The 16,004-nt window shown below is 61.0% G+C and overlaps 1 protein-coding gene across 1 annotated transcript in view; it reads left to right on the forward strand.

Annotated features, from left to right (window-relative positions):
• The window catches only part of RERE (arginine-glutamic acid dipeptide repeats), a 435,053-nt gene extending 424,645 nt beyond the window's left edge, over positions 1 to 10,408 (forward strand). Inside the window, 11 exon segments of the mRNA XM_027110298.1 lie at positions 819 to 911; positions 1,432 to 1,631; positions 2,440 to 2,601; positions 2,939 to 3,052; positions 3,322 to 4,329; positions 4,331 to 4,641; positions 4,737 to 4,959; positions 5,256 to 5,976; positions 6,579 to 6,725; positions 7,205 to 7,385; positions 7,703 to 10,408. Of these exon segments, the coding sequence (XP_026966099.1) occupies positions 819 to 911; positions 1,432 to 1,631; positions 2,440 to 2,601; positions 2,939 to 3,052; positions 3,322 to 4,329; positions 4,331 to 4,641; positions 4,737 to 4,959; positions 5,256 to 5,976; positions 6,579 to 6,725; positions 7,205 to 7,385; positions 7,703 to 7,736 (3,194 nt within the window). The 3' untranslated portion in view covers positions 7,737 to 10,408.
• Positions 10,409 to 16,004: the final 5,596 nt, after the last annotated feature.

Consider the following 16,004-nt stretch of genomic DNA (forward strand, 5'->3'; position numbering starts at 1 on the left):
GTGTGTGTGTGTGTGTGTGTGTGTGTGTGTGTGTGTGTGTGTGTGTGTGGTGGGGGGAAGTACAAAGCCTGACCTGAGTGTCTCACTGACTCGGGGGATTTGGTAGGGAGAGTTTTGCAAACTCTTCGTACGTTTAGATTTTCCTTAAACTCAACATCATCTTTTACAAAAATGTAAGTCTTGGCCTTGGCCTGAGGCGTTACTGGTGACCCAGAGGACGTTTCCCCGTAGCCGAGGGTGTACTGCACTTGTGTTGTGGCTGCAGTGCGGTCAGATGAATGTTTCCTTCTCCTTCCTGCTGCTTTATTGGGATTCTCCTCTTGGTCCCCTGTGACTTGCAATCTGATATGACAGTGAAGCCCACACCTTCTTAACCTCTGAAAACTAGAGTAGTGCCTTGTGGTTCTGCCCTGGCCCAGGGCACTCAGCCTGAGGGTCGCTCATGTTGCTCATGCAAACAAGAAGTAATCCAGTAGGGCCGGAGGGGCTAGGGCTTGCTGGAGAGGGAATTCCTCAGGGTGTCAGGGAGGGCGTCGCAGGTGCACTTGGCCCTGTTCACGTCCACCAGCTGTGGGCATCGGTGCCAGCCACCCCGGGACTGAGGCGTGACAGCAGCCCCCCCCGCGGAGTGGCAGGGCAGACCCTCGGGTATCACCCCTCATACACGAGTTCTTCATTCAGAGTGGTCCTTTGTGGCCTGCTGGGCCACCCTGACTGTTGGCTCAGAGCCTGGGACAGGCCAGAGGTGACAGGTGGTCCCAGTCTTGGCCCAGCTGACGGTGTCTCCCACCACCCCCTTGCGTGCCCATCGTTCCCAGTGGACCTGAGTTCAGCCAGTGAGGATGACTTCGACAGTGAGGACAGCGAGCAGGAGCTGAAGGGCTACGCCTGCCGCCACTGCTTCAGCACCAGTAAGTGCGGCTTGGTGGGCAGGGCGCCTGCGCTGGAACGGCCGGGCTCGGCCACTTCCGGCTCTGCACGTTCGGGGAGTCGAATTGGAGGCCTGTCTGGGCGGCCTCCATTGACTTGACATTTGCATTGTCTTCAGGGTTACTTAGAAAGTTGAAGATCTTTGTTTTACTTGACTCTCCTGTTAGCGTTCAGGATGGAGTGCCGACCAGTGGGTAGGACAGGCTTGTTCAGGGTCGGGGCCTGTGTTCCCTGGGAGCCTGCTGCCGGCTCTTCCTGGGTCTCCTGAGATGAGGTGCGGGTGGTGGGCAGGCCTGAAGTCCTCTCCCTTGCAGGGGAGAGCAGGGCGACACTAGTACCTCTGTGGTCTGGGTGACAGGTGTTTGTCCAAGCTCAGCGCTACATGGTTCTCGTGACGCTGGGGTCAGCTGAGCCCACGGAAGGGCCTCCCTGCTCCGATGCCTGTCCCCAGGGGCGCTGGTTGTCGAGGTTGGCACCCCCCGCCCCTCTTCCCTTGCACAGCCTCCAAAGACTGGCACCACGGGGGCCGGGAGAACATCCTGCTCTGTACAGACTGCCGCATTCACTTCAAGAAATACGGCGAGCTCCCCCCCATTGAGAAGCCCGTGGACCCCCCACCATTTATGTTCAAACCTGTGAAAGAGGAAGACGATGGGCCCAGTGGGAAACATAGCATGAGGACACGACGGAGTCGTGGCTCGGTGAGTCCCCATGGCCAGGCAGCCAGACTGCTTCTCCAGGTTCCTGCTGGGGGCTTGCGCCCATCAGGAGGAGGATGGTAGGTGTGTTTCATTTTGGGTAGAGAAGCAGACCCCCTGAAGGTGAAATGATTTGCCCGAAGGCATTAATTAGCTTTTTGCCTGTGGGGCTGGGAAGAGCTCTCTGTTCTCTCCCTCCCTTGCATCTTCCTTGGGGAGCTGGTAGACCAGTGTGACTTGCTGTACCCCTGTCTCTTCCGAGCCCCCATGGCTTTGCAGAAACCTGCTGAAGGCCTGGTGGTTTTAGGAGCTGAGCGCATTATTTGACAGCTCATCTCTTTGGGTCACTTCCATCCTGTCAGGTGAAACCAGCAAGTGTGTGTGTGTGGATCTGGTGGGAGGAGCGGGCAGTTAACATGGAGCAAACGGAAAGGGTGAGGTGACTTAAAACTGACTTTAGGTGTAACTGTCCCTCGGGGTAGCTCGCGGAGTAGGGCTGCCCTCCCGACTTCTGCCCTCAGGCAGGCTCGCCTCATTCAGGACAGTCCCTGGAGACGAGCGCTTCCGGTGTAAGCTGAGAATCGCCCTCTTTTCCATGTAAACCCGCCTGTTCACCCCCTCCTTTCTTCGCTCCATGGTGACCCCTGTGCAGCCAGGGACAGCCAGGGGTCCCCGTGGTAGGCCAGGGTCTGGGATTTGCCATGAGGCTGTTGGTGGACCTGCTCTGGAGGCTCCTGCCTGGGACTGGGGCTCAGGTGGCCGGTGTGGGAACTGGGGCCCAGTCTCACCAGCCTCCGGTTGGGGTGGGCAGATGTCTACACTGCGCAGTGGTCGGAAGAAGCAGCCAGCCAGCCCTGATGGTCGCGCCTCGCCCATCAATGAAGACATCCGCTCCAGCGGCCGGAACTCCCCCAGCGCTGCCAGCACCTCCAGCAACGACAGTAAAGCAGAGACGGTGAAGAAGTCGGCCAAGGTGAGGTGCTGGGGCCCACCCTCCCCTTGAAACCCGGGCTGCTGGAGTCGGTGCTCAGCTTCCCCGTGTCCCTCAGTCATTCGTGGAGCCTCCTGGGCACCAGCAGTGCCTTGACCTGGGGCCTGGAGAATGGGGGTCCACGCGGTTCCCAGCACGGACCTCTGGGGGCCACCTCTGCCTTGAGTTTCCCATCCCCAGACACTGGCCCCTTGCAGAGCTTTCTTGTTTTCGGGGATGGAGCGTGGCGTGCAGGGGGCCAGGCGTCAGCAAGCAGCTGTCACCCGCACCCCCCGAGGCTGCCTCAGCCTGAGTCTCCCTGTGGGCTTTCCCGCCTCAGAAGGTGAAGGAGGAAGCCTCGTCCCCTCTGAAGAGCACCAAGCGCCAGCGGGAGAAGGTGGCCTCTGATACGGACGAGGCCGACAGGACCAGCTCCAAGAAGACAAAGACCCAGGTGAGATCTGTGGCTGAGCCGCGCTCGTCACCGCTAATGGAAGCTAATGTCCCTTGAGAAGCCCCAGCCCAGATCCTCCCTGGGCAGAGGTCATGTCCCGTCTCCCAGGGAGGGCCTAGAGAGCGGCCCCCGAGACTGGCCGGGTCAGGGCAGGACCCGTGGTCCCCGGAGCCACGCATGCTGCCTCATCTGCCAAACCTCACTGTGCGGCCGGGCAGAGGGCGCCCCAGCTCCCCCTAGAGCGTCCGCCCTCCCCTCTCTGGCCCTAGGAGATCAGCCGGCCCAACTCGCCGTCTGAAGGCGAGGGCGAGAGCTCAGACAGCCGCAGCGTCAACGATGAGGGCAGCAGTGACCCCAAAGACATCGACCAGGACAATCGTAGCACGTCCCCCAGCATCCCCAGCCCCCAGGACAACGAAAGCGACTCCGACTCCTCAGCCCAGCAGCAGATGCTGCAGGCCCAGCCCCCGGCCTTACAGGCTCCCAGTGGGGCCGCTCCAGCTCCCTCGTCGGCCGCGCCGGGGACCGCCCAGCCGCCCACGCCAGGGCCCACGCCCGCCGCCACTGCCCCGTCACAGGGCTCCCCGTCGACCTCCCAGCCCCCCACCCAGCCGCAGGCGCCCTCAGCTCCCGCTCCCCACGCCCATGTCCAGCAGGCACCTGCCCTGCACCCACAGCGGCTGCCCTCACCGCACCCCCCGCTGCAGCCGCTGACCGGGCCGGCCGGCGCCACTCCGGGCCCGCCCCACCCCCAGCCCCCCCTGCATGGTCAGGGCCCGCCCGGCCCTCATGGCCTCCAGGCCGGGCCGCTGCTGCAGCACCCAGGCCCCCCGCAGCCCTTCGGCCTCCCTCCGCAGGCCTCCCAGGCGGCGGCCCACTCTCACGCCTCCCTGCAGCCGCCCGCCTCTCAGTCGGCGTTGCAGCCCCCGCAGCCCCCTCGGGAGCAGCCCCTGCCACCTGCGCCCTTGGCCATGCCCCACATCAAGCCCCCGCCCACCACACCCATCCCCCAGCTGCCGGCGCCCCAGGCCCACAAGCACCCGCCTCACCTCTCGGGGCCCTCGCCCTTCTCCATGAACGCCAACCTCCCGCCCCCTCCGGCCCTGAAGCCCCTGAGCTCCCTGTCCACGCACCACCCGCCCTCGGCCCATCCCCCTCCCCTGCAGCTCATGCCCCAGAGCCAGCCTCTGCCCTCCTCCCCCGCCCAGCCCCCTGTGCTGACCCAGAGCCAGAGCCTGGCCCCTGCCTCCCACCCCCCCGCGGGCCTCCACCAGGTGCCCCCCCCAGCCCCCGTTCGCCCAGCACCCCTTTGCCCCCCCAGCCCCTCCTCCCATCACCCCTCCGACTTGCCCCTCCACCTCCACCCCCCCAGCGGGTCCTGGCCCCTCGGCCCAGCCACCCTGCTCTGCCCCCGTCGCTGCGGGAGGCAGCGTAGCTGGGGGGGCAGCCTGCCCACTCCCCACCGTCCAGGTCAAGGAAGAGGCCCTGGACGAAGCTGAGGAGCCCGAGAGCCCCCCTCCCCCGCCTCGGAGCCCGTCCCCTGAGCCCACTGTGGTGGACACCCCCAGCCACGCCAGCCAGTCTGCCAGGTATTGGTCCCCGGGAACCGGGCACGTCCGGGGCAGGGACAGCTGGGCACCTGGGGCCTCGGCGGGGACCCCAGCGAGACCCGGGCCTTTTTCAGGTTCTACAAACACCTGGACCGGGGTTACAACTCATGTGCGCGGACAGACCTGTATTTCATGCCTCTGGCGGGGTCCAAGCTGGCCAAGAAGAGGGAGGAGGCCATCGAGAAGGCCAAACGGGAGGCTGAGCAGAAGGCGCGAGAGGAGCGGGAGCGGGAGAAGGAGAAGGAGAAGGAGCGCGAGCGGGAGCGCGAGCGGGAGCGCGAGGCGGAGCGGGCGGCCGTGAGTTGGGCGGGCAGCCTGCTCTGCTCGGGGGCGAGGGGGGGGGCTCCCGAGGGCTGGTCCCCACGCTCGCCTCGGGGGTGGGCCGCCACCGCCTGGCGTCCTCTCGGCAGCCACCCGCATTACCTCTGTGTCCCAGATATGCGGACCCATCCGGGCCCCGGGTGCCCCGCCACTGCAGGACCCGGACCTCGGCTGGGCCGGGTCCGGGTCTGGGTCTGGGGCACGGGGGGACCCAGTTGGCTGGGCCGGCGGCCGGACACGCCCATTCCTCACGGCCTCTTTTCCTTTAGCAGAAGGCGTCCAGCTCTGCGCATGAAGGCCGCCTCGGCGACCCCCAGCTCGGTGGTCCCGGCCACATGCGGCCCTCCTTCGAGCCCCCGCCCACCACCATCGCGGCCGTTCCTCCGTACATCGGGCCCGACACACCGGCCCTCCGGACTCTGAGCGAGTACGCCCGGCCCCACGTCATGTCGCCCACCAACCGTAACCACCCCTTCTACGTGCCCCTCAACCCCACCGACCCGCTGCTGGCCTACCACATGCCCGGACTCTACAACGTCGACCCCACCATCCGCGAGCGGGAGCTCCGGGAGCGCGAGATCCGGGAGCGTGAGATCCGGGAGCGCGAGCTGCGGGAGCGGATGAAGCCAGGCTTCGAGGTGAAGCCCCCAGAGTTGGACCCCCTGCACCCGGCTGCCAACCCCATGGAGCACTTCGCCCGGCACGGCGCCCTCACCATCCCCCCCGCCGCCGGCCCCCACCCTTTCGCGTCTTTCCACCCTGGCCTGAACCCCTTGGAGAGGGAGAGACTGGCCCTGGCGGGCCCCCAGCTGCGGCCCGAAATGAGCTACCCGGACAGACTGGCGGCCGAGCGCATTCACGCTGAGCGCATGGCCTCACTGACCAGCGACCCCCTGGCGCGGCTGCAGATGTTCAACGTGACCCCGCACCACCACCAGCACTCCCACATCCACTCGCACCTCCACCTCCACCAGCAGGACCCTCTCCACCAAGGTGGGGACTCCAGGGGGCCAAGGGCAGAGGACGTTGCCGGGGGGCGCGGCTGAGAGGTCTGCGGAGAGCGGGGCTTAGTGAGCCCCCGTCCAGCAGCGCCTGCTCTGCTGGCCGCCTCTGGGTCCTGTGGGTGAAGGGCCCGGGAGGCAGCCCTGGGGAGGGTGCCAGTCCAGCTGAGCTGGGAGGAGGGATGCTGGCTGGGGCAGGGCTGGAACGGCCCTGGGGTTCCTGTGGACCTGAAGGCCACGGGAGGGCCTTGGGCAGTCGGCCAGGCGGGCTCTGCTGATCCAGGGTCCTAGACAAAGCGAGGTTGGGGAGGCTCTGCCTGTGGGGGCGCTGAGGGGGAGGGGGAGGGAGAGGAAGAGGAAAGGAAAGCCGTGGCCAGCTCTTCACTTTGCGGCTCTCCAGAGCTCCGCTGTAGGGGCGGGGAGGCCACGGAGGGTGACAGCTACTTTGGGTCGGGGTTGCTGGTGGCCCTGGTGACCAGAAGCCAGCCGTGGAGAGGAGCAGGTCCCTGGGAGTTGCTGCCAACGAGGGCAAATGGCGAGAGGCCCCCCAGAGCCCTGCACCGCCTGCATGTGCACTTCTGCCCCTTTTCCTAGGTTCAGCAGGCCCAGTTCACCCGCTGGTTGACCCCCTGACTGCTGGCCCGCACCTGGCTCGCTTTCCCTATCCCCCTGGCACCCTCCCCAGCCCTCTGCTTGGACAGCCCCCCCATGAGCACGAGATGCTTCGCCATCCAGTTTTTGGTAAGAGCGCGCCTGGGGAAGGGGTGGGATGGGGTCCAGGGCAGAGCTGGGGTGGTGGTCTGCCGCGACGTCCCCGTTCGTTCATGTATTCAGCACATATCTCCTGAGTGTTGGGAGGCTACTTGGGAACAAGGCAGGCAGACCCCTGTTCCCAGGGAGTTGGGGGTCAGGGGTATAAACGTGTATCAGGAGCCGGGACGATGGTGGGCAGGGAAGAGATAGCGGAGTGCCGAATTCAAAGGAGGGCTGAGGGCAGGCCTCTGTGAGGACCAGTCAGTAGGCTGAGGAGGACGGGGCCCAGGGGCAGGGGGTCCGGGAGCCGCACTTCTCTCTTGCAGGCGGGCGGGGGCTCTGCTCCGGTGCTCCCTGCCGGTGAGGTGGCTTCTTGCCCGTCCCCTTGGGAAGCTCCCTCCTGATCCGAGCTCCTTGCCGGCCTCATCCTGGCCTTCCTGTCTCAGAGGCTGTTCTGTGTTTGGCAGGCACCCCCTACCCCCGAGACCTGCCTGGGGCCATCCCACCCCCCATGTCGGCGGCCCACCAGCTGCAGGCCATGCACGCCCAGTCGGCGGAGCTGCAGAGACTGGCCATGGAGCAGCAGTGGCTGCACGGACACCCGCACATGCATGGTGGCCACCTCCCGAGTCAGGAAGATTATTACAGGTGAGGAGGGGCTGGGAGGGAGGCCAGGCTCCCACCTCCCCGACCTGTGGGTCCCCCACCCCCTCCTGCCCCTCCTGGCTGCACCCACACTCCCCCCCAACCCCCCGTCGACAAGCGCCGGACTCCTCCCCCTCCCCCTCGGCTCACCCCCACCCCTCTGCCTCTTGGGCCTACTGTGGAGCTGTCTTGAGGAGGGGAGACAGGGCGGGGGTCAGCAGTGTGGAGGCTGCCCCGGGCATCTGGGCCCTCCAGCTGCAGGCCTACCCAGGCTTGACGCTGATTACTTCTTCCTTTTTTTTTCCACCCTCTCTTTTCAGTCGACTGAAGAAGGAAGGTGACAAGCAGTTATAAGTTATTTATTTGTTAACGCTGGCTGTGGAAACCCCAATTCTTGGGGGAGAAACAGGACTTTTTACATACAATAGGAGCTGCAAAAGCAAAAAGAATATCTTCTAAAGATTTCTTTATATATTTAAAAACCCCACAACTAAAATCGTCTCAGCATACTAGTGTTCGTTTGTAGAGAGGATTCCTCGAGACTGGCTTGGGTCTCCCTGCATGACAGTCCCCAGAAACTTAGTGAGGCCTGGACTGGACTGAACATTCAGAAAGCTCCCCTGCAATCTTGGGGTTTGGCTTTAGTTTTCTTTTCCTTCCTTGATTTCTTCAGTAGGTGCTAGAACCAGTTCACACCCTTCACTGTGCGTGCAGACACACTCAGTTGCGTGTGTTCCAAAACCCACAAGGTTTGCAGATAGGCAGCGTATGAGTTTGGAATCCAAGAGCTGTAATTTTTAAAAAATCTTTTATTTTAATACATTGTAGGAAATCTTCATAATTTGAGGAAGTTCTGCGCATGGCTTTTTACGTCTGTAAATAAATAGTTTTAGAACAGCCTTTTTTTTCTTCCATAAACTACTATTCTGATCTATTTTTTCCAGCCATGTCACTAATTGTGAATTCCTACCAGCTGTTGACAGAATACAGAGTTGATTTTTTAATAAAAAGTTATATATAATTATCCCTTTAATTAAAGGGAACAGATGGGCGTTACTAGTTACAAACGGGCAAAAGCTTGGGACTAGGTTTGGGCGCAGCAGGGAGCAGCCAGGGGTTTGCAGGGACAGTGTTACAAACCGTTTCTTTGTTGTGCTGCTTTGGTTTTCACTTCTGTCTGTTCCCAGCCTGTGCTTTGCCAGCGGTGCAGACATCTGTTAGCTTGAACCTCTCATCTTGCACCAGGAGCGCAGGAGTTAAATGTCCCCCATGCTGTCTCTGAGGGATCGAAAGCACATGTTTCTGTGTGTCAGATTGTAGATTTCCTTATAGATTTCTCTGCACACGCATTTGATTGTTCTGAATGAACTGCCTTTTTTAATATTAACTTGGACAATTTCATAAACATTCTAGAAAATCCAAGAAAACGATTCCCTGCGAGTCACTCAGCACCTATGCTTGCCAAAGGGATCTGTTAGAAATCTGCTTTGTCGTGCGTGTCGTCGTTTGGATCTTCTTGTGGTGAGGCCAGGCCATCCTTGTCACGGCCCGAGGCTGCTTTGGAGTGAGGGAGATCCCGGAGTTGGTCCGGCTGCGAGTGGCGGCCTGTGTGTTACCCCAGGAACAGGGACCCACGTCGGACAGGGAGACACTTGGCGTCCCGCTCTTCCTCCCGGAAGCAGGACGGGGGTCACAGCCGTGGACGTGGAGTGAGAGGCAGCTCCACCTGGGGGCAGGTGGCCCAGAGAGCCCGCCTCGGCTTTCTGAGTTGCCCGCGTGCTGCACTTTCTCCAGAGCAGAGGGTGGGGAAGTTGGAAGGACATTCTGCACCTGTTGATCACGCTTTCTGCCAGGACGTGACCTTTTCTGTTCCTCTTCTCTCAGCCTCTCGGGGGCTCTTCCTGCCATGGTGCGCGGAGTTCCCGCCTGGGGGTCAGTGGACGTGGAGCGTGTCCAGGACCGGAGCCACAGAGGGGGCGGGTCGAGAGGCTGGCGCTTTGACCCAGAAACCAGCAGGCGATAGCTCAGATTCAGGTTCCGGATTCACACTTGCCTCAAGGGCATTTCCAGTGTCCACTAAAGCCACGTTCGGTTTCCGTTGGGACAGATAGAGGATGGTTTTGTCTGTTGAAAGTGTTCGTAGGTTTTTTCTTCCGTTTTCTCTCATTCCATTTCTGCCTTAACTTTAGCTTCTTGGGGGGAGGCAAGCTCAGATGAACACTTTGTCATCGCTTGAGTGGCCGCGTTGGCCAGGGGCGTTTGTGTCCCCGGGGCTAGTGACGTGCCATCAGGGCGGCTCCGCTCTGCGGCCTCTACGCCTCTGAGCCGGGCCCCTTCCTGCTGGACTCGGGCGCTCCTGCTGCCCCGGCTCCTGCACGGAAGCCCCCGCCTGCTTTTCTCCCTTTGGGTGGAACGCGACGCCTCCCGCCCAGTTATCCTCCTTTCTCTCCTCTCTCCTCTCTCCTCTCTCCTCTCTCCTCTCTCCTCTCTCTCGTCCATTTCCAAAGAAGAGAGAGAGTTGAAGTACTTGGAAGTCTGTACTTGGAAACTGTCTGAAGGCGTTTTCTCCTTAGGTTTTGGTTTTCTCCCCACGTCCCCAGGTGAAGCACTGAGATTCTTCCATTTAAAAACCCACAACCCGAAATCCTCACCTGGTCAACTGCAGCGTGTGTCGGAGGCCCCAGACCTTCACGGTGTCTTTGAAGCCCGACCCCTTGGTCTCCTTTTAGGTTTCCTCCCTTTGTTTGGAGTTGTTTTGCTTTTCCGTGTTTTATGTGTATCTTGTTCACTGTCGTCGGGTTGAGCTTCACTTCGCTGCTGCAGCAGCAGAGCGGAGTGTACATTATGATTTGCTACGTTTATATATATCTTGAAGCTAAATGTATATATGAGTAGTTTGCCATGAGATAACACAGTGTAAACAGAGTAGACACCCAGAAATTGTGACTTCTGTGTTCTCTCCATTTGAGTATTTTGTAATTTTTTTGAAATATTTGTGGACATAAATAAAAACAAGCTACACTACAGCGGCTGCGTGGACTGCGTCTCATCCCTGCGGTGGGCGGGGGAGGCGTATTGGCCGTTGTTCTGACCTGGGTCTCGCCGGGTGCGGAGGGCCAGGGGGATGGTTTGGTTCTCTGCGTTGCCAGCACACTGCTTACCCTCCAAAACAGCTTCCAGAGAGCCCCGTCTGCACCGTCTGGGGGGAAGGGCCTCTCTGGCGGGTACACCGCCCTCGCGGGGAGGCTTCAGCCTGCTGACTCGGGACAGTCAGGACGTGCAGTGGCTCCCCAGGCAGTGGGCATTCAGTGCCCATCCGTGGGCATTGATGAATGGGCATTCATCAACCGGGGTGATGGCGTTGCGACCAGAACGCCCCCTCCTCACTCCTCCCCGTGCCGTTCGACCCGCACCTCTAATTTGTGGACGTCCTCCAAGGCGCGTGGGCCTGTGGCTCCTTCTCTGCTGAGGAGAGGTCTGAGCCACCAGCCAGGACAGTGGCCTCCTGCCCCTGGCCGCGCCTCCTGCCTGTCCCCTCTCTGCCTCTCGCCGAGGCCTGCCGGTACCCCCAGGCCGCCTTCAGCAGCTGAGGTGCCCTCCAGGTTGAGGATGCCTCCAAGCCCCATGGGGGAATCTTACCCAGTGACAGCGCACCGGGTCACCTGCAGGGTGTGCGTGTGGCCACGAGGGGGCAGCAGTCACCAGGTTGGGTTCGCGGCATTTCCTGAAGCTTCAAGACTGCCGTTGGAAATTGATATGCGCGCCTCTGTATCTGGGGTCTGGCCGTGATGATGGAGCGTGAGCAGCCCCGAGTGCTCATTGTTAGTAAACGGCCTCAAACCAGCCAGGGCCCGTCCGCCTTGTGGTGAAGGCCTGGGGGACGGCACGTGTCGGGCACCACCTAATTTAGGGCATGAGAAAGCTTTGCCAACCGGAACGGTGCAGGTGGCCTACCCATCAGTGGCCCTAGAGACACTTCCGTGCCCTCCAACAGCAGGAGCCCTGCTGGGCAGTTTGGGTAGTTGGGGGAACAAAGTGAGGGCCCTGCAGGCGCCATGGGAGGCACATGTGACTGTCGTCATGGGTCACGGATGAGAAGGTGGGATGGGGCAGTGGGGTGAGTGGGTGGAATCCAGGTGCCACCTCTGCTGGTCTCTTTTTTTCTTTTTTTAAATTTTTATTGGAATATAGTTGTTTCACGATGTTGTGTTAGTTTCTGCTGTACAGCAAAGTGAATCTGCTGTGCATATACATATCTCCCCTCCTAATTGGATTTCCTTCCCATTTAGGTCACCACAGAGCACTGAATAGAGTTCCCTGAGCTGTACAGTAGGTCCTTATTAGTTATCTGTGTTATACATGGTGTCAGTAGTGTATAGGGCTGTCTCTCATGTAGACTGTGCCCTTTGTGAAGCTGAAGTTTTCAGTAGGTAGGTGGGCGGACCCTCGGCCTGGGCACAGTGGCTCAGCCCCTCTGGTTCCCTGCAGCGTGGACGCAGAAAGTGGCACTTGGCAGGGCTGGGCTCACGGCTGCCACATGGGTCCTTGTCCGTGGTAAGTTCAGGTGAACGGGGCACGTCACTTAGGCAGCACCTGCGTAAGTCAAGGCCACTTACCTCCAGGGCGAGGATACACAGCAGAGAGATCAGCAATGACCTTCCGAGAAGACATCAGATTCCAGGGCTGCGTGCACAGCTGTGCAATCGTGGACACAAAACAGCTGCTGAGGGAGGGCCAGGGTCGCGTGCTTCTGCCTGGACACACGGGGACCCTGCATCCGAGCCACGAACACTTTGCCAACCTCAGGTGAGACCCAGGGAGGTGGGAGGGCACCAACACAGACCCCCGATACCACCCTCAGCCTCTCCCGGCTAACCTGGTCAGTGCAGGCGTGTTCCTGAACTCGGAGCTATGGAACCAAAACAGGACCGGTTAGCCAGACACCTGGGGTCAAGCGAAGGGGCCCCAAGACCAGTGCGTGGGTCTGTCCTGCACTGGAGCTCCGAGCAGGTCCTTCCCAGGGGCCTGTGGGGACACTGAGGGATGGGGGCCCTCGGCCTCCCTGTCCCCTCCCAGGGAGGGTCAGCCAGATGAGCCTGCAGGGTAGGCAGCCGCTGCATGTGGCTGTCCAGCTGGGCTCGTTGCGGCTACAGGCTCGAGTGCGCCGTCACTGGAGTCCTGGCGCTCGGGGTTGGGCCTGGTGGGGCTACAGTTACCGTTGTTGTGGACGGAGCAGCCCAGCCTTTCCCCTGGGACTCGCCTGCCCTCACTGGGTTCTCTGTCCTCATTGTGGGCCCTCGGGGGGCTCAGTATCCGAGGGGTCCTTTCCCCGGGTCCTTGCAGGGCTCTCAGCTGCTTCAGCGAGATTCCCCGCTGTGTGTAATTGTTTCTTCTTGGTCTCTTGGGGCCCCCAGGCTGAAGAAGCTGCCCCTGCATCGCCCCGACCCAGCTCTGTGCTTCCACGGGCACCCCGCTGCACCCCTACCCGGGCACCTCTTTCCTGGACCACGTTCCAGCGTGGGGGGATACGTGTGCTCCTTTCATGTTTGCTGGATGAATGAACAGGCCCCGCTGAGGAAGTTGCCTTGGTGCACTGTCCAAGTATGCTGCTGAGTTACAGGCGCGGACGAGCAGCTAGAAGTGCCTTTAGCCCCATCCGGGGATCTGGCCCCTCTGCTGTGGCTCCTGGAGTGACCTCTCCCTCCCCTTCAATTTTCTTAGTCCCGCACCCCACCCCACCCCCAGTCCCCAGCTATGCTCGCTCCAGGATCTCACAGCCCCTCTGGCTCCAGTCCTGGGCAAAGAGTTTTGGGTGAGGAGGGGACAGCCGCTTTACGACCGTGACCTCCGGTGAACCCCTAGGGTGTGGACAGCCAGTGCCGCGAATGAGATTAAAAATAGCACTTTAGGGCACGTCCCTTGTGCAGTGGTTAAGAATCCGCCTGCCAATGCAGGGGACACATGCCGCGGAGCAACTAAGCCCGCGCATCACAACTACTGAGCCCGCGTGCTGCAAGTGCTGAAGCCTGCGCACCTAGAGCCCCGTGCTCCGCAACTGAAAGTAGCCCCCGCTCGACACAACTAGAGAAAAGCCCGCGGCTCGACGCAACTAGAGAAAAGCCCGCGCGCAGCAACGAAGACCCACCGCAGCCAAGGAAAAAAAAAAATCACTTTAATAAAGGCACTTCTTAGTAGACCCTTTTGGCCCAGGGAGAATCCCTGAGGCCGGCAGACTGCCTTAGGGCCAGTTTCTTCTGTCTACCTGACCACTGCTTGTCACTCGCAGGTCCTCTCCACTCCCCTTATTCCTTGCACGGGCTCTGCTGCAGGTCCTGCCCCAGAGCAGATGTGAAACTCAGTCCTCACTGACATACCCAGTCTTGGCCACCAGGTGGCAGTGTCTCCAAAGCCCAGGCGCCATCCCTCTGTGCCCACCAGCCCGCCCGCCCCCGCCCCCCCCCCACCCGCGACATCTGCAGCTCAGCCTGCAGGGGACAGTCAGGGTTCCCCCAACCCCCGAGCCCACCCCTCGGCTGAGACGATCAGGGGAGAGGCGTGTGGGTACCACGAGTATTTTGCAAAATAACTGATGTTTCCTGGAGGCAGGGAGCCCCGGGGGGCCGGGTGGGTTGGAGATGAAGGCGGGGTGTTCTGGGCAAAGGGCAACTGGAACAGGTCATGGCTGGAGCAGGGGGGAGCGGTGGCCGAGAAGGGGGCTGGGGGCTGCAGGTGGGTTGGGGTGGGCACAGCCCAGGCGTGGATGTTACAGTGAGGGACAGACGCTCTCGCCCCCGTGCTAGCTTGTACACAGCAGGCCCTCGGTAAATCTTCGCTGGGACCCACGCCGCACCCTCAGCCCGGATGAGTTCCAAGCATCGTGGCCCCAGGATCCCCCAGCCCTGAAAAGTCCCCCTGAGCTACTGCTGCCCTGGGTGCCCCGAGTGTGCCCCCACCGCAGGACACCTGCTCCTCTCCTCCAAGTCTTCCGGCAGGAGGCTTCTCAGTGCCCTCGACCTCACAGCCAGGAAGAGGGCACAGCACACAAACACACCTGAGAGCAGGGAGAAGCCGGGGCGCTTCTGTCTGTTCTGGCAGATCCCAGGGAGGCCAGCTCCGTTCCCTAGAAACCTGTGGCCTGGTGTAATGGGTGTGGGGACACCTCACCCAGGCCCCGTATCCCAGCCCATGGTCTGGGGCTCGTCCACAGCCTCGGAAGCCAGAAATCAACCTGATGAGGGCTGTGGTTTCACCCTGGGTTCGCAGTGCCATGCATAGTGTGGCTCAGGGGCCAGCGTGCTCCCTCCAGAGGAGCCTCAAGGAACAGGGTTGACCTTCAAGTTCACGGAAGGGAAGGTCCGGTGTGGATTCAAGATGCGTGGCATGGTCCTTGTCTTGTTTTCAGTGGTCTTTGTTTTAGTCTCATCCCGGGACCACAGAGCAAAGGTCTCCCTCCCTGTCCTCTGTCCACAGATGGAACCCCGCGCTCCCTCGGGGCGGACTTCCGGGGAGCAAGACCCAGGAGGCCACGGCCAGGCAGGAGGGTGGGCAGCCAAGGCCACGGGAAGGGCCCGGGGGGGCTCAGAGGCAGGTTGGGGGTCAGACTCGTGGGGCAGGCGCATGACCCTGTGGGAGCTGGGCCAGCACTTAGTGCTCGTCTCAGGGCCCAGGTCCTCCTTCCCAGCAGAGGGAGGAGATGTACTTAGCCCCCACGGGCGAGCGGCGGTCCCTCTCATCACCATCATCACGGCTTGAGTTTTAAGTCAATAGAGTGGTTCTCTGAGATGTGGAAATCAAGCGGCTGTGGTTCTTGGTGAGTCCCGGGCCTCCTGGCTTGGATCCTGGGTTGTGCCCACGGCCACCTGCTGCGGACAGACCGGAAGGTCAGGGCAGCTTTTTGGAGCCAGGCTGATGCTCTGCTCAGCCCACTGGTCCCGAAGAGTGCCTGACTCAGAGAGGATTCTTAGGAAAGGGAGGCTGATGACAATCCTTCCCTCGTGAGAAAGGGTTCTTCATTTACTGACAAAGTTCTAGGAAGAGGGCCCAGGGTTCGGCAAGCCAAGAGTGAGAAGGGAGACTCCCATTGCTCATCTTGCTTGCAGATTTGACGATTCTAGGCAAAAACAGCCCAGGCCAAGGACAGCCATGCAATGCCACGTTTTCTAGAAAATCCAAAGGTCTTCTAAAGCAATATAAATGTGGGGAGGATGAGTCCGGGGTCCCAGAGAAAGCATGGGAATTAAGGGGGCCCAAAGGGGCTGTGTGACTTTAAAAAGTCACCGAACCTCTCTGTGCTTCACCTACACATAGAGCGGGGTATGATGAGACCTGCCTCGCTTACCTCGTGACCACGAACGGTAAAATGACATGATGTTTACCGAGTGAGTCCATGGGGAAAGGCCTCACTGATCTCAAGCAGGGCGGGCTGCTCAGAGGAGGCGGAGTTTTAGAGGGATCTTAGTCGATGAATCGGAAATCGATGGGCAGGGAGGAGGTAGAAGGACTTCACCCGCGGGAAGAGCACGAGCTCAGGCAGAATCTGTCTGGCTGAAGAGGGCTGGGTGGCTGCAGCTGCAGAGGGTGGTGGCCTCAGGGAGATGGGCGGGGCCCAGGTTGGGCGTGAGT

This window comes from Aethalodelphis obliquidens, unplaced genomic scaffold, assembly GCF_003676395.1.
Source record: "Aethalodelphis obliquidens isolate GAN/ISIS:26980383/991018 unplaced genomic scaffold, ASM367639v1 scaffold9, whole genome shotgun sequence".
NCBI classification, from domain to species: Eukaryota; Metazoa; Chordata; class Mammalia; order Artiodactyla; family Delphinidae; genus Aethalodelphis; species Aethalodelphis obliquidens.